General features: G+C 36.5%; 1 protein-coding gene across 1 annotated transcript in view; it reads right to left on the bottom strand.

Moving 5' to 3' along the window:
* ITPR2 (inositol 1,4,5-trisphosphate receptor type 2) overlaps nt 1-27,993 on the bottom strand; it is a 432,120-nt gene that overhangs the window by 322,017 nt on the left and 82,110 nt on the right. Inside the window, exons 3-9 of the mRNA XM_019737570.3 lie at nt 24,731-24,846; nt 23,874-23,960; nt 21,707-21,865; nt 16,411-16,509; nt 16,039-16,122; nt 15,619-15,765; nt 13,074-13,169 (exon numbers count right to left, since the gene is read on the bottom strand). Of these exons, the coding sequence (XP_019593129.2) occupies nt 13,074-13,169; nt 15,619-15,765; nt 16,039-16,122; nt 16,411-16,509; nt 21,707-21,865; nt 23,874-23,960; nt 24,731-24,846 (788 nt within the window). The remainder of the gene's footprint in view (nt 1-13,073; nt 13,170-15,618; nt 15,766-16,038; nt 16,123-16,410; nt 16,510-21,706; nt 21,866-23,873; nt 23,961-24,730; nt 24,847-27,993) is intronic.

Here is a 27,993-nt window from a genome sequence, read left to right on the forward strand (position 1 = left end):
TTCTCATGTCTCTGTCCTGCACTGAAGGAGACATTCCCGGACCTGGAGTTGCAGGATATGGCTGTTTTTCTGTTTACCCTAGCCCCCTCAGTCTACCTAGCAACAAACTAAGTAACCTGTCTCACAACCAAAAACAGCAGTGTTTCTCTATCACTGGGAAGCTGCTGATAGGCTGAGCAGAAAATTGTTTGCCCAGTCCTCTCATCCACTGTCCCACTACCTATCTCTATCTTCTCATGACCACAAAGATATGACAAAGCTCAGAAAGCAAATGGACAGAAAGTAGAGGGAGCAGCAGATGCTGGCAGAGGGCTTTCTGAGAAGCACTGCCTGAAGAAAGAGGAGAAAAAAAAAAGAACCGTGGCTGCTCTGTGCTGGAATTACACTGTATATGTAATAATATAGAAACAGCAAAGGGATTTGAGAAAGAAGCAACTGCAATCGAGCCCAGGTACACAGAGCCAACATCTGCTAGAACTGGGAACTACACTGGGAATGCACCCTTCAGTCCGCCCTGCAGCTGAAGATTTAGAAAGAGGATTGAGAATAAAAATATGGAACAAAAGGACCATCCACTCAACCCATCTGGTTCTGCACAGAGCACACTTGTCTGAGGATAATAAAGAAGGTAGGGAGGGAGGAAGGAAGGGAGGAAAAAATAACATGGGACTGATTAAAAAGTACATTAGAAGAAGGTGAAATTCTTTCTCAGAGTCTTTCTGAATATTTTCTATGGTATGACGCAAAAAAAATTTTTCTGAAAATGGTTTGGCATATTCAAAGATGTACAAGTAAACGTTATGTAAAGACAACAGAATAAGATGAACAGCTAAAAACATAATATAAAAATAATAATATAAATAATATTATAAAAATATAAAGAATTATGACAAGAAGTTAAGGAGGATTTCACTAGAAATGAAAACGTAAATACAAAATTAAAGTCCATGTTGGCAATAATAAAAAGCATAGTAGATGCTACAGAAAATGAATGAGAGAGGATAAAAAAAATTGAACAGCTACCCCTCAATACAAAGGAAAGGTGTAAAGAAATGAAAATTAGGAAAAAGAAAATAGTCATGGAGGACCAGAGAAGGGCATGTCAACTAATAGGTGATTGGCGTTCTCAAAACGAAGAGAACATAAGTGGAACACAAGCAATAATCAAAGATAACAGAAAATAAAGCTTTCATCAGCTCTTGAGGAAAGAACTGTGTGTGCAGAGGTCACCATATTCCAGGAAAATCATCTGAAACAGACTGACACATTCATATGAGGACAATGAGAGGGTGAAGAAAGGAGGGAAAACAATGGTGCGGACATAAATAGAGCCAGAAATTAGGCTGAGACAAAAATGCTTATCATGCAACAAGAGAATGGGTAACCAAATATGGTATATTCAAACGATGGTGTACTGCTCAGCAATAAACATGATGAGCTACTGATACACACAACAAGAAGTTGCCTGTTAGTGCTAGGTCAGCAACTGGGGAAATTTGAGGCTCAAATTAGTTCCAAAACGGGTTTATCTTGCTTTTGGAATCCAAGAATGAAAGGCAGAAAGCCAAAAAGATAGTTAATTAACCGACCTCCTGTCTACTGATTAATGAAACTCAAAAAGACACACTTTTCAGATGGGTAGTAATCTTGTTGGGGATATCACTTTGTGAGGTGTGTACAAGTATAATCATATATATTGTTTTGAACCTGAAATTAACAATTAAAAACAGACACACTTTTATTTGGTAGTAATAAAAAAGTTCCATAGTGCCTGAGTGGGTTTATTCAGCTTTTAGTCAAGTATTACTGTTACAGACACTGTAACATAAATTCATGCGGGGACGCCATGATGTATCCATAACTAAAATGTCTACAGAAACAGGAATTTATGTACCTGAGTCAGACACAAATCATTTATGCCCTCTTAAACATAGCTCATGTTCTACCCCAAAGACAACATTACACTCTAAAATTCAGTCTTCACATCCAGAGGGTGCCAAAAAATGTATACACATTTTAATAAAGGGAAAAAACTGTATTCAAATTGTAATACTCAATATATACCAATAACAAAAGATGACTACAATTCACATTTGACTTCTGCAATTACAAGAGGTGCTCAAAGTGGTCATCATTAGCGTCCAGACACTTCTGATTACGGCGAACTACTGCTTGAGCACAGATAACATCTCTTAAAATGTGTCCACATTTTTTGGCACCCCAGTATTGCGCCCATTTAGGATCACCCATTTCAATCCCTGAGAAATGTCTGTGGAATTGGATTCCAGACGATGCTCTGTAAGGAAATAACCATGGGCCTTAGGAGAGGTCACCTAATCGCCATGGAACTCAGAGTCCTCGTCTGTAAAATGAGAGAAATCTATGGCTAAATCCTAATCATAGCAATATGTCAGTAAATTATACATATGTGTATCTTTGGCAACAGTACTAAAGATGGGGCTGATCAATTAGATTTTACCTCATCTTGTGTCTCTCAGGCTGCACTATATCTTTTTAATAACTAATTTAGGGTTTTACTTCAATAAATTCACTGAAGTGCTAATAATATATAGTGAGGGGGGAGAGGAGAAGCAACCCAAATAAATCTATGTCTATGTGAATTCACCAATACTAACTACAGGCCAAATAAATATATGCTTTAATATGTTTTACTTATACTGCGGCTTTCCTTCTCTAAACATAATAATAGCAGTAATTAGTAAGGTAAATAGACTAAGGATGAATTGAAAAAATGTTATTTCTAAAAAAGGAGATAGAAGACATAGTCATGTGGTGATTCCTGAATCTTTAAGACTTTAAAAAAAATATTTCCTTATGTTAAAAAATAAATTAGAGGGGCGGCCGGTTGGCTCAGTTGGTTAGAGCACGGTGCTCTTAACAACAAGGTGGCCGGTTCGATTCCCACATGGGCCACTGCGAGCTGCACCCTCCACAACTAGATTGAAACAACTACTTGACTTGGAGCTGATGGGTCCTGGAAAAACACACTTTAAATAAATAAATAAATAAATAAATAAATCTGGCATTGGAAAGAGTGATCTAATATGCTATTCAATAATTTATTTAATAAATATTAATAGAGCATCTATAGCGGGCAAAACATTGTGCGGCATATGGTATTCTAGCAAAGACAAAGAGAATATGGTCCCTGACCACAAGACGTTACAATCTAGGAGGGGAAATAAGACATAAATACAGTTATCTGTAATACAAAACAGAATGTGACAAGAGATATAAGACAGGAATGAATAATTTATAAACAATATAGCTCAGAGGAGGGAGGGATCTTTGGTGGGCAAATTTATTCAAGAATAAATTCATGGAGAAGGTAGCATTTGAGCTAAGCCTGAAAGGATGGATAGAATTATAATTGGCAGAGAAGACGGAGTGCAGAGGACAGGCATTGCAGGGGAGCGAATGCCACATAGGTGAGAAAATGAGACTTGTTCAGAGAAGACCCATAAATATCACTATCATTTCTGGCATACTTTTTATATGCTTTTTAAAAGTTAATCATTTCCTTTTACTATTATCCTCTTAGAAGGGATTCTAAACCCTACTTTACAGATGAGGCACTTGGGGCACATTAAGTGAAATATTCTGGTGAGTGGCAGAGTTATTTGGAAGCACAGGGCTGAAGGTTCCAAACTACACCTTGTAGTTGCGATAGCATGTGACTTCCTTCCTGTCCCCACAAAGAAGAGTGGTGTGATGACTCAAGGCCAGCCCAGACCAGTGGGGCCTTTAAACCATAGGCTACTGGGTCTGCATCTTCAGAAAGATTTTGAATATCCTTGGGATACTATTTGTAGAAACAGGACATTAAAAATCCTCAATTGGCTACTGTTAGTAGGAGATGGAGGATGAAAGAAGCAAAGTAACCAAGTACGGTGGTCCAAGTAAGAGGCAGTAGAGCACCAACAAAAATAATAACGCTGAAATGGAAAGAAGAACAAGAATGCAGAAGATTTTACACAGTGTCAGGAGAATCTAAATGCGTAAACTGAGAGAGAAAAATACATTTATCCTGACTCTCAAGTTTTTAACCCAGAACTAAGAAAATTCACTATTTTGTGAGGAAACAATTCAATCTTAGGTATATTTATTGAGTTTCAATGGCAGCGGGATATCTGAGATCAAATTCATGGACCACTGCAGCCACTGGAGTAAGTGACAGAGAGAGAATATAAAGAATAAATACCCACTACTAATCTTTAAAGGGAGCTCTCACTTAAATGGACAAAGAGGACGAGAAAGAAGTCACGTAGAGAATATGACAAGTCAGAACAGAAAAGTAGCAGAGAGAGAGTGATATCATAAACACCTAGGCAGTGAAAGTCATGAGTATACCACAATCAAATGAAAGAAAACTGCAACTTCCATCTAACAGCGAGAAGCTGATTGAAACTTTAAGTCCACGATGTTATCCATTTCCTTGCAAGAAAAATGTTACTTTTTATAATGAAATTTGTTTTGATCTATTTCTATTATATATGACATTAAAGTCATTAAATCATCATGTGTGTGTTTTCAAATGATTTTAAATGTATGTTCCTCTTTCCAATGACTAGCATTTCAAAGCCAATCTATTATTCTGATTGGTAAGTCTAGAAATGAAAAGAAGGGAAAAATAACATTTACTGAATGTTGCATGTGCCAGGCACAATTTATGTTTTGATATGTAATATTTATATGTTTATATGTGTGCATATAGAGTCAGGTATATATCTGTATTTATGTACATATACATACACATACATACAAACCCTGCCCTTTTCATATACTGTGACTGATAACATTTGATAGAGAACTAAATGTAGGGATATTTAAAACTATAGCCCTAATATTCATAAGATTCAATACTATTGTATAGGTTCTTAAATACTAAGTTTTTAACTAATTAATGAAACCCAAAGACGACTGCATAGTTAGGAAATAAGTGTTTACTGCCATCTGGTGGAAGTTTTGCCTATCTACAAACAAATAAGCAAGTTGAGTTTAAAAAGGCAATATAAAATCTTTCACAAGAAAAATTATTTTGCACTACTCGATCTATCTTGTTTCATCAAAAGTTACTGCTTTCATAATATACAAAGAATGAAAAGGAAGAAAGCAGATCAGAAATTGTGATACTTGATTTATAATTCTTCCCACAATTGTGCAAGAACTATTTACTGAGCCTCCCTTATTAGCATATTCAAAATATGATAAAATTACTTTCTCCCCATAGATAGGTGTGAACTCTCCTACACCAATCAGGTGATAAGAAGAAAAGATCTATGGAAAACTGGCAAGGAGTGTGCTGACAGCTGACAACAGTGGTGTGTATTAAGGGCAAAACTATATGGCTGTATTCCTTCCCCTCATATCACCTAATTACATGGATGGTCCACAGAAATTGATATTATTGGGAAGGAGCCAAATAACAGTGTACTGTAATGCATTATCTGATGAAATCACAAATGCCTTTATTATCTAATTCATAATTAAATACTTTGTTCTACATTTTGTCCATGGCTTTCTAGCAGTATATATTTCTCGAAAATAACATCTTGAATTCTCAAAGCAATACTGGTGGAATCTCTAAATTGCATAAGGGTCCATTTCTAAACCTTGATTCACTTTAGTATCTGTGATATTGTGAATTACAAGAAATATAAATTTTGTCTTTGTCCCCCTTTCTAGCACAGACCTTTTAAAAGTCTTGTCATTTCCAAAGTGTACAGGTGTCTTTTGTAATGTTAAAAAGATGACTTTTGGAATGCCCCTAGGTCACCTAAGGATGGAGGCTAAGATTACAGGATTGGAACTTTCAGTCCCCTTGACCTCCTGTGAGAGGGGCGGGGCTGGAGGCTGACTTGTTCAATGGCAAATTATTTAATCAATCATGACTATGTCATGAAGCCTCCATAAAAACTCAAGAAGACAGGGCTTGGCGAGCTTCCCAGTGGTGTGGTGAACACGGAGATTTGGGAAGGGTGGTGCCCTCAGAGAGAGCTCTGCACCCTTTCCCCACACCTTGCCCTATGCATCTCTTCCATCTGGCTATTTGCAAGTTACATCCTTTATGATAAACCAGTCATCTAGTAAGTAAAATGTTTCTCTGAGTTCTGTGCAAATTGATAAAACCCAAGGAGGAGGTTGTGGAAACCACTGATACAAAGCCAACCAGTCAGAAGCACAGGAAACAACCTAGGCTGCAACTATATAGCATCTGAAGTCGGGCTGGTTGGAGGGCAGTGTTGTAGGACTGAACACTTAACTGGCAGAACCTTATGCTACCTCTGGGTCGGTAGTATCGGCATTGAGTTGAATTGTGGGACACTCAGCTGGTGTACAAGAAGTGCTTGTGTGTGGGGAGGGGGATCTCCTCCCCACGTTGGAAATTTGGATTTCAGAACATCAAAAACGTTTTACAGAATAAAATCTAAATAGTGTTAGATCATTGTTCTAATTCCTAGATGTTTTCTACAATTCACCAAAAAAAAGGTGCTATGCTTAAATAGCTTGCAATTTATGTGTTTTGTCTCTATAATTAGACTACAGAATCTTCAGCATATCAAATACCATGTTTCCCCGGAAATAAGATCTAGCCAGACAATCAGCTCTAATGCATCTTTTGGAGCAAAAATTAATGTAAGACCCAGTATTATTCTACTATACTATAAGATCCAGTCTTATATAATACCGGGTCTTATATTAATTTTTGCTCCAAAAGATGCATTAGAGCTGATTGGCTAGGTCTTATTTTCAGGGAAACATGGTAGTCTAATTTCCATTGAATAGTGCCCCCTTCATTTCTTCACAAACAATAGGCTTATTACATTTTTCTGAATAACTTAGCCACCCAGTAAGTACTGCTCAAATATAATATCATGCTTAGGAAATATATGTATAAATAAATTTTTATGTGTTTTTTTCTCATTTGTGCTTAGAATTAAGGTTGCAGCCCTTTAAATGTATTGTGAGATTTATCATGGTCACCTATAGATGTTAAAATTTTAAACATTACACAAAACCAGTTATCTTAGATGTGTGTGTATGATGGAAACAATTGCAAAAGAGGCATCAATGTCCCCGTGATTGAGTTAATATTATTCTCTAGATTACAAACTCTTAAGAAGACAAGGACCAAATGTTAACTACCTTTGGTCTCTTCACAATATCAAAGTAGAGTTTTCACCTGGCAGGCAGTCCACAAATGATAGTGCAATTTCAGCATAATGTACACCAGGGCTTCTCAACATCAGCACTACCGGTATTTAGGGCTGGCTGATTCTTTGTTGTGGGGGCTGGCTGTCCTGTGCATTGTAGGATGTTTAGCTGCATGCCTGGCCTCTACCCACTAGATGCCAGTAGCTCCCTCTCTCAGCTGTAACAATAAAAATGTCTCTAGACATTACCAAACGTCCCCTGAGGGGCAAGAACCACTGAAGCGGGACAAGTCTAGCACTCAACTGAAATACCATCATTATCTTGTTTCTAAACTTTGAACAAAATAAATCGCCTCTCTAAGCCAGGGTTTCTTTTTCTGTAAAGTGAAATGATTGGATTTACAACTTCATAGTCTCTATGATTTATCCATTCAATCATCCAATATTTACAGAATGTGGTGAATTAAATATCACTGTTCTAGATACAAGGTATCCAGTGGTGAGCTACTAAAATCCCCACCACCACCACCTTGTTATCTGACTGACAAAGAAATACTAGTTCTGAATAATAATAATAATAATAATAATAATAATAATAAACACTACTTTGCATTTTCTCTCCCCTTCCTCTCCATGAAAATGAAGGGACTTAACACTTACTGAATTCCTTTTATGTGCAGGGTGCTGAACACTTCCTATCTTCCTTCATTCCAAAATAACCCCATATAATATATATTACCACCTTTTCTACACACAAGGGAGCCAAGGTTCAGAGAGGTTAAATATTTACTTGGAGTCAAAGATTGTGAGCAGTATACATGAGATTGTTTTTTTCCCACAACACTAGGCTCTCTTTACCACTCTGGCCAATATAAACACCATAAACTCAAAGGCAATTCAAGAATTACATAATCCAATTGACCAGGAATGCCTCAAGCGCATTAAAGTAATATTTCAGATTATAAATATGCATGTTGAGAGTGGAAAGACTGAGGGAAAAGAGTAATACACTGGCAAATCTTGCCCTTCTGATAGGTATTTCCCTTTAATGCAAAAACAGCTCACATTTCATCCATTCTATTTTCTAAAATAGACTATAAAAACCTATCTAATAGGACTCTTACTTTCCCTTTATTACTCTCCCCTTTCACAGCAATGATATGAAAACTCAGTCAACACTTACATCCATTTGCTGGTTTCCTCATCATTCCGCCACCCCTGCATTCTGGTTTCCACTAAAAATGCTCTCAATAAACTCACAAATGACCATGTCCTTGCCAAATGTTATAAAAGGCTTGTCCCTAACCTTTTCAACAGTACTCCCTCCGTTTTGAAACTCTATCCTCCTTTGCTTAGCATTTGTGATTCAGCCCATTTGATTTTCCAGTTGCTTCTCTGACCTCTCAGGCTCCCAGTCTTTTGTCCACCCTTCCACGATGGAGTTCTTCATGGTCCCATCACTCTCTTTATATTCGCTGATCTCATCCATGCTATGGGGACCACATCTATTTCTTCAGCCCTCGCCAATCCCCAAACTTCCAGAAGTTGTGAAACCTGTGCCTATCAGGCATCTTCACCGGGACATTTTACAAGCCACTCCAATTAAACATATTCAAAATTGAATGGATTATTTCCCTCATCAGCTTTGTACCTCTTCCCATAGTCCCTAAATTGGTAAAAGACGTTCCCAGTTCTCCAAAGCCCAATCCTCCTACTCCTTAGCCCCTAACATTGTATGGATTTCCGCTCCATTGATTCTATGTCCTAAAATCGTCTCCCCCTTCCTGCCATTACCAATGCCAACCCCTCCCTTGGTTCACGTCCTCAGAATTCCTTGAAGGGATCATACCTTTGTCTCCTATCTGGTTTTTCTGCATCTAAATTCAGTCCCTGCCAGTCACTTCACAAAGGCTCCAGAGTAGCTCTGTCCACTAGAACCTGTCCTGTGGTGACAGAAATGTACTGTAACTGCACTGTCCCATATCGTGTAGTTACGGAGCAGCCTGAAATGTGGCGAGTGTGACTGAGAAAGTGACTTTTAAATTATATTTAATTTTAATAATATTTATTTAAATGGAAACAGCCAACATGTGGCACACATCAGACAGTGCGATTCTGGAATGCTCTTCTTCAAGCACAGATTTATTTAGAGGGCCGCTCTTTACTTCAAAGATAAAACCCAGTGTCCTTAGTTTAATAGGTGTGGCCTGAAAAAGTCAGCTGCCCTACCTTTCTGGCTGCACCACCCTGCCCCCCTCACCTTCCAGCATCACTTCCAAACTCACACATATCCTATGTGTGGTACACATACGTATCATACATGTGAAACTAGTGTGTACAATACTACACACTTCCTTGCCTGTGTAACAGCTGCCCTCACTGCGCTTCCTCTCTCTCCCCATCCGCCTTACTCTTCCGTCAGGCAGCTCCTCCTCTGGCCCCCGCACCATTCCTCATACTACCCAGCATCTCTACTAACGGGTCTTGTGCACTTCAGTGCTTCTGCATAAGCCCGCTGTGGTTCATATTGCTGCAAAACGTTCATCATCCTGTACTGGGAGCTCTTGAAGGACAGAAATTAGATTTTTCTACCATCACTGGTGTCTACCACATGTTTGCAAATAGCTGTCCAGTCCTAACCTCTAAGGTAGCTACCAGGATAAACTTCAAACTTCATTCCTGTTACTAATTAGATGAAATCAAAACCCTCCATTCAAAATCCTTTCTTTTAGCTGAAGCCCTTTCTTTTAGCTGGCCTCTCTTTTTCACATTGTCTACACATCATTTAAACATTCCCTCTCTCTCTCTATGTCACCTTGGCAACTTCTACAAGGACTGTCCTTTTATTTCTCTGATAACCTGTGCCTGTCACTTTCTTTCAGAACCATGGAAAAGTTCACCCCACCCCAGAGCCTTCTCTGGCTGATCTCACACTAACCCAACTCCACCTGCACATGTAATCAGCCCTACGTGCACTTGCCTGCTGACGGCCCTGTGTCCTTTTTTGCATGCTGCCTTCTGAACCAGAAGGTCAGTTTCTTGAAGGCCGAAGACTGACTCCTCTGCTTCCTTCTCTATCTGCAGTGCACTCTACCGTGCTATGCACTTATCAGGCACTTAAGAAACATATATTAACAAGAGTATAGAATCTTCAAGATGATGTTTGCTGTTTTTATGAATCCCAAAAATAATTGTTCCCAGCTCTTACATTTTCAACATCCCAATATGTGTCAGACTTTTTAAGTAGTATCTAGATATTAAAAGTAAAAGTGAAAAAAGTGAAATAAAGCCATGGAGTCTTTTCTCCCCTAGCAAGAAGGGTATAATAAAGCAAATAATGCTAGGAAGTTACCACTCAAAGTGTTGAGAACGCCCTGCACTCGAGACATGAATAATGCTTAAATTCAAGACTTGAGCATTTTAAAAAATAAAATGACAAAAGGATAATCATTGTTCCTCACAGGATAGTTTCCACCTACTGTGGAATTGGCATTAGAAATCAATTTTTGTATCAAGTGACTGCCATCACTGTGGTCCTGCCACAGCTCTGGACGCTTTCACCCCAGCAGGACAAGCATCTGAGATAAGACTGTGCCAGGGTCTTGTCTGAACTTAGCTGACATATGAAATATAAAACCCCAACTTATAGATGTCAGCATTTTGAGGCCATGACTTCTCCTGCGATGTCAGAATACAACACAGAAGCATCCATTCTGTTACACTGTTTCAAATCAATAGAAAATAGATTTCTAATTTTCCATTTTCAGATATGTACTTAATGCTTCACTATCCTTCTTCCGTCATCTTGAATTTTTAAAAAGATGTTATCTAAAGTATTAAAGGTCAAAAAAGAGGTCCTACAAAAACACCAGACCTTTGAATGGACAAAATAGCATCTGGCACTTAAAGTTGTGTTCTCTAGAAATAGAATGAAAAGACAGTCTTTCAAATTCTTCTCAAGGAATGAACTGCTTTCTGTTTTTCCATTTTTAATGAATTCATTTATGTACTGAGGTCTTGGATTTTCATTCAAGTTAATAAACAATTTAAATCTTAATAACCTAATCATTTGTATCAAATGATACAAGTTTTAATTGCAGAGATTAACAAGGAAAACTAACAATGGGTAACTATATCATTTTTCTATAGAACGTCAGAAGCTAAAACAGCCATTGATTGAAAAGTGAATTAAGGAAAAGAGTCACTAACAGAGGAGCCAAAAGAAATTTAATCCTAATTTCTTATCTTTTATAAAATATCTAGTAGTCTTTTCTAATTCTTATTTTAGACAAAATTCTCTACTGTACTGCCTAATTTTGCTTCAAAGGGTTACTTTTCAAAAAACTTCAAAACATTTATAGTATAAGCAGTAAATTGCAAGTAAATTTGCACTAAATTGCAAAACTTTATTTCACTTACTTGCGGAGATTCATAAATAATGAATCAGATGTTTATAAAAGTAAGAAGAATCCCTATTTATCATATAATCAAAGTAATCACGCTGGCATCACTTACCGGATGCTTACCATGAGCCACACATTATATACCAAGCACTTTACCTCATTTAATTCTCTTCATAATCTTATTATATAAATATTATGATTATCCTCATTTTCCAGAGGAGGGTATTAGAGCTTAGAGAGATTTATTTGCCCAAATGTTGTTCCAAATGCCTCTCAGATACAAATCCCTAAATTTCCTTCTTCCCATCCTCTAAGCTTATAGAAGCCTGAATAGGTTCTTTATATTCCTTCATTCATTTAAAAAATATTCATCCACTTCTTTCTAAGTTCCAGGCATTGCCTTAAGTGCTGGGGACACAGTGGTGATGATTAAAAAAAAGAAATCCCTGCCTTTGGAGAGCGTACTTCCTGATAGAGAAATATAATACGTACGCATAATATAAAATGTACAATAAATCAGATAGTGGCAAGGACTAAAAAAATTATCACGGATTAATAGGATGGAGAGGGTAATGGAGTTAGGTGGCTGTTTAGACGGGGGTCAGCATGTTTACAGAAACGTCCTGTTTCCCACACCATTTTCTCATCAGTTTTCCACCCCCACTTCCCACACCTCCCTCACAACCAAAAGCAAAAGTTAGATAAGTAATAGTAAACATTCTAAGGCCAGATTCTGGTTTAGAACCCCAGAAGAAACTCGAAGTTGAGACACAGAAACAAAATTGAGGAGAGCAAAATGAATGGATATTTTCATACATCTAAAAACAAATATTTTCAAAATTATTTTCACATTAGATAACCAAACTTTAATTATATCATTTCTGAAATTTCTATGCTATTACTCCTACCTACCCTTCTTATCTATTGGAATATCAATAGGCTTTTAGTGGAGAAAGGAAAAACTTTCATTATGTGTTCACCATTTTTATTGGCAGTTTTCAGACAGTTCCATATCAGGACGAAAACCCTTTTATCTCCAATGGTTTGGAGCCACCCAATAGTGAAAGAGTGGCCGCTGAAGCCCAACCTGAAATTAGTGACTATACTACATCAACAATGAATCAATCATCTCTCCAGTGCCGACACGCTGAAAGAGTGAAACTATATAGAAAATTTTAGGACTAACTACATACATATAAATATCAGATACTCCATTCCACTTGACTTTACAGTAAACCAACCACCAGCATTCTGTTGTTGTTATTGCTTTTGATTGTTGTTTAATTTTAAGACAAAGATTATTTCAAGGCATTGGTTAATATTTACATTTTAAGAATAATTTATATGCCAACCCAAAACATGACAGACAATAATCAAATCTGTATAATGTTCCTCATTTGTATTTTTTCCTACAAATGTAACATCTTTTGGAGAACCTGCCTATTTCACGATTTCAAAGTCGGAGATGTAATAGCACTATATCCATTAGTCTTACCTCTGCAGCTAAATAGTTCCCAGTTGCAAGATGTTTAAATCTGAACAAGCTGTTCCATTGTCCTGCACCTCCACGGCATGGGTCATGGTGAACCACCTACAGACAAAAAGAACAATGACAATAATGACTAAAAATTATTCCTGTTCCTGGCAAGCAAGTGCCAAGAGTATACACAGGGTGCCGGCCTATTAATGCTAACTTGTCAAATCTACTATATGTTTTCATAAGAGGGCAACGTGGAAGAAAAACAAAATTCCCCATAAAGGATCAAGCAACATAACAGTTGGCTCTCGGTGCACACATGATGCTCACACCTTACACCTGCAAATACAGACTTACTCCAAAACACATGTTTCCCAGGCCAAAGCTGGAAATACTGTCGGGCTCCCCCCACCATTTGTTGTTCAAACATTCATTCAACAGACTCTTAAAAACTTACAATGTGCAAGGTATTCTTCTAGGCAATAGGGACACAGCAATGAATAAGACTAGCACTTTCAATGAATAAGATTTGGCATGTGCCAGGAGGAAGCAAACAGTGCATGACTGAGTAACCAGGGAAGGCTACGTTAGATATGACAATCAGCCTGGGCCACTCTGAGGAGATGACATGAGAGCTGAAACCTGGAGGATCAGAATGAGACAGTCATGCAGAGAGATTGGAAGAGATCATTCTAGGCAGAGAGAACCACAAATGCCAAGGCCTGGCGGTCTGGACTAACTTCATATTTGGCCCTTTCCATGTGTGCTTTTTACTAACACCATGTCCTTTGATACCTGTCCTTGGGACTAGCCTTGCCCCCAGATGCTGAGCCACTAGGCACATGAAGAATAAAAGCAGAAGCTCTGAAACAGCTGGTTATGACAGGTGGCCTGGTACAGCAGCAAGGCTCAGGTTTTACCGTCTGAAGAGAACTGTGTTTGAGTCCCAGCTCCACCAGTTACTATGGTGTGATAACAGCAAGTAATTTAACATTTTCAAGCCTGTTTCTTCATGTACAAAATGGGTTTAATTCATAGAATTGTTGTGAAGATTAAATAACATAAGGCTGCTATTTAATTTCATTAAATAACTTTTCATTATTCTCCCACCACAGGTTACTTTCTTTTTATTACTATGGTCTCCTGCCCCAGCCTCAGATTCTGTTTGCTAATATAGAACTTTCTAATGCCAATTGCTAGACTCCAGCTTGTATGTCTTCCCCTACTCCAATAGCTCAAATGAGATAATAATTGTAAAAATACTTCAAAGTGAATGAAGTCTTTAAAAATGCTCCTCCTGTGGCCAAAAACCTACCCATTCTACAAGGCTTAGTTCTCAAATCAAAATTCTTCCACAAATTCTTTGCTAATCACACAAGCAACTGTGACCTTGTCAATGTGTGAATACTTGCTCCCTTGGGGGAAGAGATAGATAACTTTAAGAATCTGATAAAATCTATTGGTTATCTCACATACTGGTACATACCCATTTTGTATACAGTTATTAGAGGTTTACAGATAACTTGAAGCTCTTCATGGATCCCAGACTAAGAACCTTTTCCCTTTTCCTGTACTCATAGAATGTTTTCTTATCCTCTTCATTTATCACTTCTCTCAAATCCAAATGTATCCATCAAGGATAGGTATAAATATAATACCTACTAGAGTAGGTAATTAATTACATGTTGAAATACAGATTCAATTATAAATCATTTTCCTTTTACTTCTTTTTTATGTTAGAATTTGGGTATTTTATTTATTTTTAATCATGATATATATATATATATATATATATATATATATATATATATATATATATATATATATATATATAATATTACCTATGAATTCCATTTTAGGATATCAAAGGAAGTGTCACATGCTGTCAAAGAGGAACGATAGGTTTCAAGTGGCTGAGAATGACTGCTATAAGCCTGGATGTCCAGTAAATCAAGATGGACTTTATCAGATGTTGGCGGCTTGTTTATAGGTAATTACGCATATCTTATCTCCTCCACTGTACAGAAAAGTCCTTTAAAGAAAAATCCATATCTTACATTTTCCTAATTACGCTACCATACTGGAGCAATTAAAAAATGCTTTTTGAAGGTTGAATAAATTCTTAACTACGGGTCTCCTTATCCCAAAAGAAATGACATCCCCAGAAGAAACAAATGTCCTTTTCAGTGACTGCATAGTTCTGAGGTTTACTTAAAGTGAGTCAGCCTACTCCATCTTAACTCCAATGCCATTTGATGCGCATGGCCTTCAGTCTGATCAGTCTGGACAACAGTTCACAATGGATTTCTAACAAGCAAAATCATATATATGCTTGTATTAAACTAGAGAGACAGAGAGGTGCCTCAGAGAAGATAATAAAGGAAGTAGAAACATTTCAAATTGGTCACAGCAATTACATTAAGAGGTACAAATCAGTTCACAAAAATTATTGTTTTATTGGCGTGTCATAAATGATGCCTATAGCAATAAAACAATCAGCCTAGTGAATCTTGTCTTTTTGATATAAATATTTATTAAAACCAAAAAACAAATATTTACACACCTCTATTTCCCAAAGTGCTTTAGAACTAGTAGCAGAAGTGGCTGATTGACGCAAGGTTGTACGAAGGAAAATGTGCTGTTTTTTCTCATATTCATCACAAGTCAGAAACTTCTCTTGTTCTGCATGAAACAATCTAACAACGTCACCCTAGAAAAACAAGTCAAGAAAACATAAGACAAAAGAAGCAGATGTCTCTTTCTGGTTTTGATACTCTGGGCCCTTCTGATAGCTACTTGGCTTTTAATGATATTTATACAGAGGGAAACTCAATGAAACACTCGTAGTGAATATATAGTCACCTTCTAGGTTCATAAGTTTACAGTCACATTCTAAACTATCAACACGCAGGTTTTGCATCTAGAAATTCAATAAGACTACCTTTAATCCTTCCAGGAAATGTTCTGTGTAGGACATACTTACTCCTTTCAGTACATCCTCTCGATAGGAACTGTATTTCATGAATAAAGTGATTTTCCAACTAGTGTTACAATTAACAGCATTCACCTATTAATGAAGAAATATTAAGTTATAAGACTGTAGATTCCATTTTATACCAGAAATTATTACTTCAACTAGTGAAAAAGGAAAAAAGACAACTCTGGACAACGAAGTACACACTTCAGCACAAATGTCTTCAAAAGACCAGCTGAAAATAGCAATAACTAATCATTATCTATTTGCACCTAATTAGCATAACTGGAATTATGCTTATGAGGATAATGAAAGAAACCACGTACCTTTTTCCTCTCATAACAGAATCAACACATTAATTTCCTTTCCTCCTCAACTTACCTCTTTACACCCTGGGTTGTCAAGAAGCTCTATGTTGCTGGCATGTAGTGGCTGTCCTGCATTCACGGGCATCAAAACAACTTTATCTCCTACAACAATCTAGGAATCAGAAATAAGTTGTAACTGAGACACTGCATGGATCTTTGGTGCTCTACTTACTTGAAGCTAAAAAATCACTGCACAGAAGTCTTCATTCTTGACCTAACACCTGGTCTGTTTGTCCTCCATACAAATTTTAGTTCAATTCTTTATCTCTTTGAAGTGAAAAATCTTCTGATAAATGATCATATAATCATGTCCCATAGTGTCCATCAGTCTGGATTCATAAAGCTAGTGTAGCTCCTTTTCTTAGCAGTCCCCCCATTTAAGTTAGAGCTTTCTCAAGGTCTCTGAACACCTCCACATGCAGTCTCACGCTATGAGCACAGCACATAAAGGAAGTGAATACATCTGCCAGAAAAAAAACAATCTGGCTAAATATTAGGACCACTTCAAGGGCAAATGAAAATGGTACACATTTATATTATCTCTGGAATCAAAAACAAATCTGATAAATTCGATCTCACCTAAATCTCAGAAATTTATTAAACATTCTAATGTCATCTGGATTCAGGAAATGTAGAATTAGGCACAACCTTGGAGAAATACATTTATTGTTTGGGCTTTAGACATCTGGTTCACTTTTATCTCAAACATCCCAAACTAATATTGCTCCTAAAACCTGGTGTTCATTTTTAAATGAAAATGAAAATTGTTTATGGGGAAAATGCTCTAGAGAAGTAAGTCTAGGTTGATTTTTTATTTATGCTACCATTAGCAATGTCCGCTTTATCTTCAAGTATTTTTATTCATAATGCCAATTGTGGGAAAATAAAGTTATGCTTTCTTAACGATAATGATGAACAGTTTAATTTTATAGATATTAAAGTTCCTTTTGTTGTTAAGTTCCATTAAGGACTTATTACTGTGGCACCTACACTTTCATTTGTATAATTGCTAACCATCTCAGAAATGAAAACCAAAAATATATTCCTTTGCATATTTTATACCAACTGGATATTAGAATAGGTTAGTTTGATAGATAACTGAAAAACAAATTAGGACTTAGACAATATAAATAAACATAACTTCTCCCTGTGTCTTAACCTAGACCAAGACGAGACAATATGAATAAACATAACTTCTCCCTGTATCATAACCTAGACCAAGACGTTAAGAAACATAATTTCACATTTTCAATATAAATTAATCTTTGATAGCTTATATTACAGGAGTTTACATTCACATATGGTATTGTTACCACAAACTATATCTGGAGATTCAAATATGATAGAGAAGCCTGAAGCTCACTAATCTTCGATTTGCAGAAATAGTTTCTATTGTTTCCATGACTGGTCTCTATATATCACCCTGCCTTTCAAGTCCAACATCAGTCAGATGATGTAACTCACAAAAAGACCCATCATAGAAGCTTTCTGTGTACAGATAAGGAAAGAAACAGTGTTAAGTGAGAGGATGAGGAGGCATAGCTGGGCTATTTTTGTGTAAAAAAGGGAGGAAGGTCATAAAAGTATACGCATAAGAAATCCTTCCAGTGGTTAACTGCAAGGGGTGGGACCTAGGGAGACGGAAAAAAGGAGAGGAGACAGATTTTTCATGCTATCTCTTTACATTGTTTTCTATCTTTGAACCATGAATTGGTGTTTTTAAAACTTAATATAAACAAAAATATAAATACAAAAATCAACATGAAGGATGGGTGGATGGCTCAGTTGGTTAGAGCGCGAGCTCTAAACAACTGGGTTGCCGGTTCGATCCCCACATGGGCCAGTGAGCTGCACCCTCCACAACTAGATTGAAGACAATGAGCTGCACTGAGCTACCAGAGGGGTAAGCTGGATGGCTCAGTTGGTTAGAGCATGGGCTCTCAGCATTAAGGTTGCTGGTTCAATTCCCACATGGAATGCTGGGCTGTGCCCACTGTAACTAAAGATTGAAAATGGCTACTGGACTTGGAGCTGAGCTGCACCCTCCACAACTCCAATTAAGAGAATACTTTGGTTGCATGTATATTCACTGCTCTAGGTCTTACTATTTTATTATAGTTGTCTGTAAGCCTTGAGCCAATCCATATGTTATATGTACTTCGAAACACCACCCATAAAGTCTTACATATTTTTAAGATACCAACCATATATCCAAAATGTTCCAAACTCCAAGGATTCATAAGAACAGTATTCACAAGGAGAATCTAACATTAATTCACTAATCTCCAGGTCCTTGGTCATGTTCTTGATGATTATTTTGACTAACCAAGATGAATAAAACTTGAAAATCAAATGGACAAGATGCCAATCATGAGAAATAAAAACAGTAAGATGAGAAGCACCAGAAAGAATACAAAAGTGTGTAAGTACCTATGCTCAAAGAATTCACACCTAATTAGATAACTTGGTCAATATGGAACTTGGGGAAATTCTCAGAAGAGAGCAGCATAGGGGCTGACCCACTGATGGGGTCAGGTGCCTTCCGAGAAGCTGTAGATTAAGTACAGAACTTGAGCATAAAGTCATTTTCTGCCACATCACATTCACTCTACTGCACAAATATCTTTTAAAAAAACAAACAAACAACAACAAAAAAAAACCCCTGCAATTCCAAAGGCACTTCTGTTGATTCTAGATGATAGCCACATGAGATTCAAGCTGGGGTTTTACCAAAAATATCTTAGCAGCTACCCTTCTTTTGAAGTGGCACCTGATATGGTAAAAATAACATCGTAGTAGAAGCCAAAAACACCAGAATTTTAGTCCTGCCTTTGCTAGAAATCCAAGGTATCCAGTTTTGCCACACAGCAAAATCAACTTGCTATTTGAAGAGGCTCTTGCCCTAAAATGTGAATTTTACTCTAAATTAAATGAAATCTGGGCTTTTACCCTTTTCAAATCTATCATCACACTAAAGAACTAATGTCTTCTTAGATCAAAATTGAAAATGAAAAATTAACGACTCAATCATGGGAAGATAAATGAAAATGAAATATTTATGTTCTCTGCTCAAGGCTCTCCCCAATGACTTTCTAACTACTCAGTAGCAAGCAAGGGCTTCTAGACACAGCTGAAAGTTGAGGAATCCACGAATTTTCCCCAAAAACTACCCCGTAATTCTATAAGACATATGACCAGAGGTGCTCTTAAATGATAGAAACCATTGCCTTTTGAGGATATGAGCATTTTTCCCCCCAGACTACCATCAGCCTCATTCTTGCATTTTATTTTAGTCACCAAACATCATGTTGGATACTCACAACCTAATTGCAACTTAACTAACTGCTAAGTTGTAAAATATAATGTTAGAAGTCCTTTGAACCTTGCAATTTCCTCTTCTTAGTTTAATATTCTTTTTTAAAAAATCAGTAAAAATTAAACCACTTGTTATGAAGTGATAATATTTCCATTTGCCTTCAATAAAATACAGTAGGCTTATGTTTTAGAAAATGCTGCATATTTCTAGGGAAGAAAATGAGCATTACAGTACAAGTATTTATGTGGTAAATATACGGCTGTGGATGTGCTTATGCTTTCACAGATCCTTAATCACAGACAAAAGCTACACAGTGGTGAGGAAAAAAACAGTGAGCCGTTTCAGCAAAAAGCAATGTGGAAGATTGTTTTAGCCATGCTTTATGGAGCACATCTACATAAGGAGGATTTCTATTGCACTTAACAATTATATTGTCCATTTTAACCAAGATGGAGTGTTTGGATGGTAGGTTGTTTTTATTTCCCCAATGCAACTAATTATTTGAAATAGTTCATTACATTCAACTCTCTGTTGACTCTGTAAAGGCATTTGGGAGCAGGGAAAGGAATAGATAAATAAACAGGATAAAATGCATTAATAAAATCTATAGCTAATCTAAGGGTTCCAATTTATCCAATCATTTCATTGTATTCCTTCATAGATTAAGCTCAGGTTTTGTTTTGACATTCAATTTTCATCAACCACCTACACACAGGGAAAACACTCAGTGGGGGACTGGAGCATTACAAAAAAGGGCATCCAAAGACATAGGTTGTTCGTAAACATAATCAGTCCCTGAATAACTGAGAGTTGATTGTAATTAACTACCTACTGAAATTAAAATATATATCATGCTCACAGCACACATCACTTGATGCCAAAAGGAAAAAAGTAGGACTTATATCTTAAGGAATCCAACATAGGGCTTAAAGTGCATTCCATTCCTGCATGCCATGCTTCTCCCAAACCTTACCTAAGGAGGATATCACCAGATAATTTATTAACCAAATTAAACCATGAAGCTTGCATCCTGTTGAATTGACTTTGTACTTCAAAATTCACTGGAAAAATAGATTCACTATAAAAGAAGACATTTCTAAGACAAGAGACATCTACAACATTTAAAATGTAATCAATGTACTGAGAAAACTTTGCCAGAGTAATTATATTTTTATATTGCTCTGAATTTATAACGTTCATTTTTTTAAATCTCAACTACTTTTCTTGATCACTTGATCCCATATTTGTAAGGTATTCTATTTAGGAAAGTTACTCCAGTATTCAGTGTCAACCAGCATTAGGGACTGTCACCTCATACTTTATCTATTACACACAAAAATATCTAACTATTGAGCCTACTGACTCATTTCACATAATTTTTATTTTCCCTACTCTATAAAGCAGCGGCAAATATTTTAGGAACTACTAAAATTTACATGATACAATATGCACATATTCCACATCATATGTTAAATCTCATTGTCAATGAGAAGGTGCCAATCTACACTTTCTTCTACATTACACATCTATTAAGAGGCATGGACTATAGATGTAAACAGCTGATAATGGAGCCAGAAAATGAAATATTGCCATGATCCACTGTGTTACTCTGTTAATTCAAAGGAGGAGACACCACGTTCTAAGCACAGTTCTTTCTTACAGCCATCCTCCTCCATGATTAGGCAGAGATGCAAACTCTGCCTCTCTCTTCTCAGGCTCAGCCACTATATACTGAGGTTACTTAAGTTCTCTGACAGAAATTCTAGCTGGAAATGAGTTTTCAATTAGCTGAACTTTGTCCTTTTACAATTCCTGAGTACAAGTTGTACTAGAAATAAATGCTTTTAACCTACTAAAGATGTTAACATAAAAAGAATATGTTGAAAATTGAAAACTCTAGTTTCTTCCTTTCCACTTTCTTGATTCTCTCACTTATTAAGAATTACTGTCTTCATGAACACACTGTTTTTCTCTTAAATTCATATTTACATACATTGTCACCCTCGCTTCTCAGTTTCCAGAAGGGATGAATATAAAACCACGACCCTTCATTTCCAGCAGCATCCAAGGACACACGCATGGCATTTTTCTCCAGTAAAGCAGGTAATCTCTTGTTGACAGTCAGATATTTGTTGCTTTTTATATGCAGTAGCTGTAGGGAAAAGACATACATTACTGCCTTGTTCTTTGAGCACCTCTGTTAAATACGCGTATACACGTATACGCACACCGTGCGCCCACATAGCGCAGCTTGGGCTACAGATTAAACTAAGAAGCTCTTTTCAGACTCCACACTCATCATCCTTCTGAGATGCCCTTCTTTGGATCCTCCTCATCTCTACCCCTAATTCTGCTTCATAATGTAGGAGGCACATGAGGAAATCAAACCAGGGGAGTCATCTACTGATAAATAATAGAATAAAACCAGGCTTTTCAAAGGAGAAATGGAGGTTGCCCCAAACCATATCCTTTCTCAATTCCCGCACAACCACAAAAACAGAATATCCTAAAGAAAAACTACGACACTAAAATAATGCATGGACCTACTTAGTATTATGAACCATCCCTGCCCGCGGACAGCCCGAATATTTCCTCCGCGAGGAGGCAGGCTGCTCGTCCTAACAAGCTGTGCAACTTCCACAAGACGGTACTGAGTCCACCCCCTTTTCAGACGAGAATAGAAGCACCATTTCTTGGAATTTTTGGATTGTATGGACAAAATTTTTCCAAAACATTAGTCTACTGAGTGGGAAAACTAAAACAACCTACCTGTCTATTACTACAATTTCAAAAAAGAATGGTTATTTTAATGCACGATCAGAGGGAAATTATTTCAAAATACAGAGTAGTTCTTTAATTGAAAAAAGAAATCAGCTTTTTGAAAAACTCGTTATAACATCCTTGGTTCTCATTTTACCATAAACCAACGAAAACCCTACTGGGCCAACCCACTCCTTTGGGATCCACCAGGTTAGAGCCCATGACGAAGCCCCTAACTAGTCATGCAAATATTTGCACTTCAGCAAAATAAGCTTCATTTGTCAGAATTTAATAGTCATCAAACTTGATAAGAGAAACTCTATGGAGGATTGTCCAAGGGACATGCAGCCCCAGGTATCACATAATCTATCATTAGATTCACTCATACATTCAAGGAGCTGTAGACGCAGCCAATCACCTTCATCTTGTTCCATCAGAGAACTACTCGGATCCATTAACAAAACATCAGGGTATATTATTTTTTTAAAGAGTTCTATGAAATGCCTCATTGTACTATTTACTATTGTTTACTATATTAAATAGTGTTCTCTTTAAGAGAGCTCTTTAGAGAAGTACTTCTCTGGTCTTCTTCCTGGGAATGTTTTTACTTCTAGACCTCTGACTTAGTTCTCTGTTATTAGCCTCCTATGTGAAAGCTGTAACACATTATGTTTCCCTTTTAGCTAAGGGGCAACAAAAAGGCTTCCAGCCCAAGTTTACCAGACTTTACAACATGGTTTTTATAAACCTGCCTTACCCAATTTTACTCTATTCATTTAACAATTATTTTCCCTTTGACCCAGTTGCCTTACTTATTTCTTTTTTATTTTGTTATGCGGTATTTTTATAAATGCCTTACATTCTTTTTGGAACAAGGTGGGGCGTATATTAACAAACAACCAAGTAAAATCTAAAGATCTAAGTGAAGCACAAGAAAGGAATGCAGTTGAGATAAATCAGTGTGCATACTAATTGAAATAGAAGATCTTCTAATAACAACGCAAGGGCGATTTCCATCTAAAAGTACAATTTGAAAAGGTTCTTCCCTCTACAAAATAAAAAGATAAAGCTTCATATGTTACACCTTAGTTCCACTAATACTAAAGGACTATATTCTTACGGGCCTTTAGAAATTATGTTTCCCCATCTCCTTCCTTTTGAGGTAATAACTTGTGCATACATCTAGATAAGCTCACTTCTTTATGTGTACACAGTAGGCATATTCCCAAACATATAGAATAGTGTGGTGAAGAGCAACTGAAAATATCACAATATCTATAATTCCTACCAAAAAACAAACTATTGTATCCCAAAATCTTAATGCTATTTGGCATTCCTACCGTATGCAAATTTCCAATAAAATATTCACCTCTTTTAAGAGAAAGTAAATAGATACTTACTTGTATAACATTACTGTATTTCACGATTTCTCCCAACAGTTTCTTATTTTCTGATTCATTTTGTTTTTGTTCCAGTTCTGCAGCATGCTGTAAAATGATTATCAAATATTCAGTGTGGAAACATAGTAAACAGAGTATAATCACTGAGAAAGAAATAAGGTTTTGGGGTTTTTTTATATGAGCAAAGAATATAACCATGAATAAAATAGGCTGACTGGTTTATTCTTGGTGTTTGGGGGTGGGGAGGAATAATTAAATACATGATTACAACAATGTGATAATTCTCTCAATTTAATGCTGAAATATCTCGGAATGCTTTTATGTTGGAAACTTCAGAAAAGTACTAGGCTCTCTGGTCTTATAAAAATTACTTTCAGAAGGAATATTGGTAGAGAAACCAACCAGGATAGTAGGTAAATTTCAAAAGTCTCAAAGTACAGTTTAAACTCTGAAAGTAATAGAAATTGTAACGATACAAAATTCTTTACACTCAGCCCAAATTAGAAACACCAGACTTTTATTTTTTTCTCAATATTCTTAAAAAAAAAAAAAAGTGCAATGCCAAGTAAAATATAACTAGATTTAATATTCCTATAGAGATTTTGAGTTGTTTTGCAGTTAGAGGTGAATCTCTGAATTAGTCTGGCAAACCCTAAAAAACAGCAGTAGGAATGTATTACTACCTCCATACCATAGTCACAACCTATAACTTAAAAGTCCCTTCCAGTTTTAATGTGTTACTACAACTATTCTAAATCTCTGTATATTGAGTAAAATCACTAAGCTACAAAATAGATTTTTCGTTATTGCTGTACCTGGTCTAGCCTAATCCAGACAAATAGAAACCTGGCCCTTACCTGTAATTTCTTCAGCAAGGCTGCCTCTGTGTGGTTCCCTTGTTTGGCTTGCTTAGCTTTCCAATATTGTTTCTGCGCAGAGTATCGATTCATAGGGCATACCTTAAAGAGGCAGTCTATGACAAAACAACAAACAAAAACACTGTAACTAAGGCGACCAGTCTTTCTTAAATAAATTTTCCTTTAGCCTAGCACTGGAATTTTGGAATCCCCAACAATAAAAAACATTTAAAGGTCATCTAGCCCATCCTCTGGCCAACTCTTAAGTTCTCTCAATAACATCCTTTGTCACATAACTTCTTAGACTGCTAAAATACCCCGTTCTTCATTAATTTAATTTTCTTAAAGGATATTTTAGCTAGTGTAGTTTATAAAGAAATCAAACCAATGTAATCATTATATTAGAAGACAGTTCTTAATTAAAATGGGATACCTGACCTCAGAAAGCAAATAGAATAACATTAGTGACTTTCACTGCCTTTCCTGATCTTGCACAATTAATTATTTATTCATGGTATCTATCTTTGACATCAAAGGGATGCAAAAAGTACACACAATCACAGCAATCACAACAATCACATTTCAGTTATCCATCCAAGTTTCCACCTACCTGGGATGAATATGGTATGGAAATCTAAGACACAGAGTGTTGTAAGAAACAAAACAAGGCAAAACAAAAGCAAAAAAGCAAAAAACAAAAAAAGAAAACACTAAACCAAAATTATATTCCTAATGCTACCACTCAATATCAAGATAGGAAATCATAGTGGAATAATATTATTAGTGATATCTCTAAGTCAAAAAGCAAAATATAGTTTATCCTTCTAATGAGGAAAATAGAAGTTTGACTAAAGAATTCTTCCATATGCTAATAATTTTGCATGTTTGTGGAATGGATTACAATCGAGAACAAATGTCAATTCCCAATGTCCTATTACAAAGGAGTAATGATATAGATAATCCAAATATTATTTTCATTTTTCTCACAAAAAATTGTATGAATTCAATACGACAAATTTATTTTGGTTGTTGTTTTAATATTTAGGATCATTCTCATTTTTTTAAATAGGTATCACAAAAATAAAATTCAGTCAACTCAAATATCGACTTCAGCCATGTTCTTCACCACATTATACATGCTCTTTCTATTATTCTCTTTAAATTCATTATAAAATTAAATGATGGACTTGATAGCTTTGCAAATTTCACTTACTTATGGTTGTAATGGCATAAATGACCAAGCTATACAACTGTACATTTTTAAAGGAATTTTAAAAATTCAGAATGACTTTTTAAATATAGTTTGTAATTATAAACACAAATCTATCGGTTGCCTCTCCCCCATATACACACAAGGCTATAATTCTTAATTCCTGGTTTAAAAGTTATTTATGTACATGAGTAAATATTTTATAAGTAGCAGAAAACAGACACCTTCTTGATGTGAGCTACGAAGCCCTCAAAATTACATTATGACACAAGAATCGCCACTTGACATATATGTGTGAAAATCAAATAAATAGACTTGGAAACAGTTTTCTTGGCAACATATCTTATAAGCCCTAGAAATTATTTTATATATGTTTGCAACTACAAAGAGAATATACAAATTTTTTCAAGCACAAACAAATACATGTTTGTAGACCAGCACAAAAGCCCAATGACAGCATGCTAAAGGACCGTGAGGATCGGCACTTGGACTGTTGAGGAATGGTGGAGCAGCCATAGATTCCAAAGGCAACAGCAGAATCAATAGGCTTAAAAACCTATTAGATGTGGGGGTGGGTAAAGGACGAGGGAAAGTGATGGTGATCAAATGAACAACTTCCACCTACTCTGTCAGAGGTACAAAGCCTTAGATTTCAAAAGCCCTTTCTAATTGCAGGGCCTTAGTTTTATGGTCTCCCACAGGTGACATCTCATTTTCTATTACAGTAAATAACCAATCTGTTTCTGCATGGGAACTAATAGTGCAGGACTATTTTGGTTCATGAGAGGGAATGCAGGGCACTTTTGTAAAAATGCTTTTGTCAGTGGTAGTGGTGGTATTGGTGATGGGTGTATGGGTGTGTGTGTGTGTGTGTGTGTGTGTGTGTGTGTGTGTGTTTAATTCTCTCTGCCTCTTTTAGAAAAAAAAAGTATATTGGTCTTGGGCTAGTGACATATCTTGTCTGATTCTCAATTTATTGCATAATAAAAGTGTTAATAATACCTGCCACGCCTAATTCACAGGGCTGCTGAGATATGTAAAAAGATACTCTGTGTGCAAGCACTCTATGAACTTTACAGCCCTATTATAAATGCAAGGTATTTATTAATATTGTTTCATTTTTTCAGCAACAGCTTCACTAAGATTGAGAGATAACAAAACCCTTACAGAGCTCTCAGCAAAGAGCAACAAAAAGTAGTTGTCAGGTAAAACTTGAACACAAACCGAAAGTGCCCAATTCACAAAAAGGTGTTTGCCCCTTTGCTGTGAGGTGCCACAATGTGTTTCTATACAAAATTTTCAAATATCCTGAAACAGAATGGCAGTGAGCATCAGATATAATCTCCATTACCTTGTACCATCTTTTAAAATATGCAGATACAATCACTAACACCAGCACCCATGGAGCCCTGCACAAGCCTCCCATGTTTTTCCAGCAAGCAGGAATCCAGCTGTTTCAGAGCTTCCCACTCTCATCCACCCTTGGCCTGCTTATTCTTTAACATTACAGGTGTATACACTGCTAACAAATAGGTTTTACAGGAGGGTTCCAATTAGAAAGGGGCCCAGTGTCATTCGGTAATTAAGTAAGGACAATCTCTTCAGCATTTCAAGACTCAAAGAAAAATCAAAAAGGAAAGGATGGCCTCAGAGAGCAAACACCAAAAGCACAAATAAAAGGAAGTCATTTGAGTTAAATTTTTTAAAAAGCTTAACCTTAAGACCTGAGGCCAAAAATTTTGCAGAATTGCACAAGTTCAGAAATGCCAGATATCGGACAAAACGTGCTCTGTTCAGTCAGGCAATGTTATAAGAACAATGCCTTAGAATTAGAACATTCATTCATTCATTCATTCACTCATTCATTTTACTGCTGTGGAAGGAAATTCCCCCCTCCCAGAAGTGTTCACTTTAAATTGAAAGAATCAGGAGTAGCTTTAGCTTACTTATAAATGCTAGTGGAGGGAAAAATACTAAAGCCATTCAAATAGTGCGGAGCACATAACGCACAGCATGTAACATTGTAAGTCAAAGAACTAAACTTCCCACATGA

The sequence above is a fragment of the Rhinolophus sinicus genome, chromosome 1 (genome assembly GCF_057876585.1).
Source record: "Rhinolophus sinicus isolate RSI-liver-muscle chromosome 1, RSI-T2T, whole genome shotgun sequence".
Lineage (NCBI taxonomy): Eukaryota > Metazoa > Chordata > Mammalia > Chiroptera > Rhinolophidae > Rhinolophus > Rhinolophus sinicus.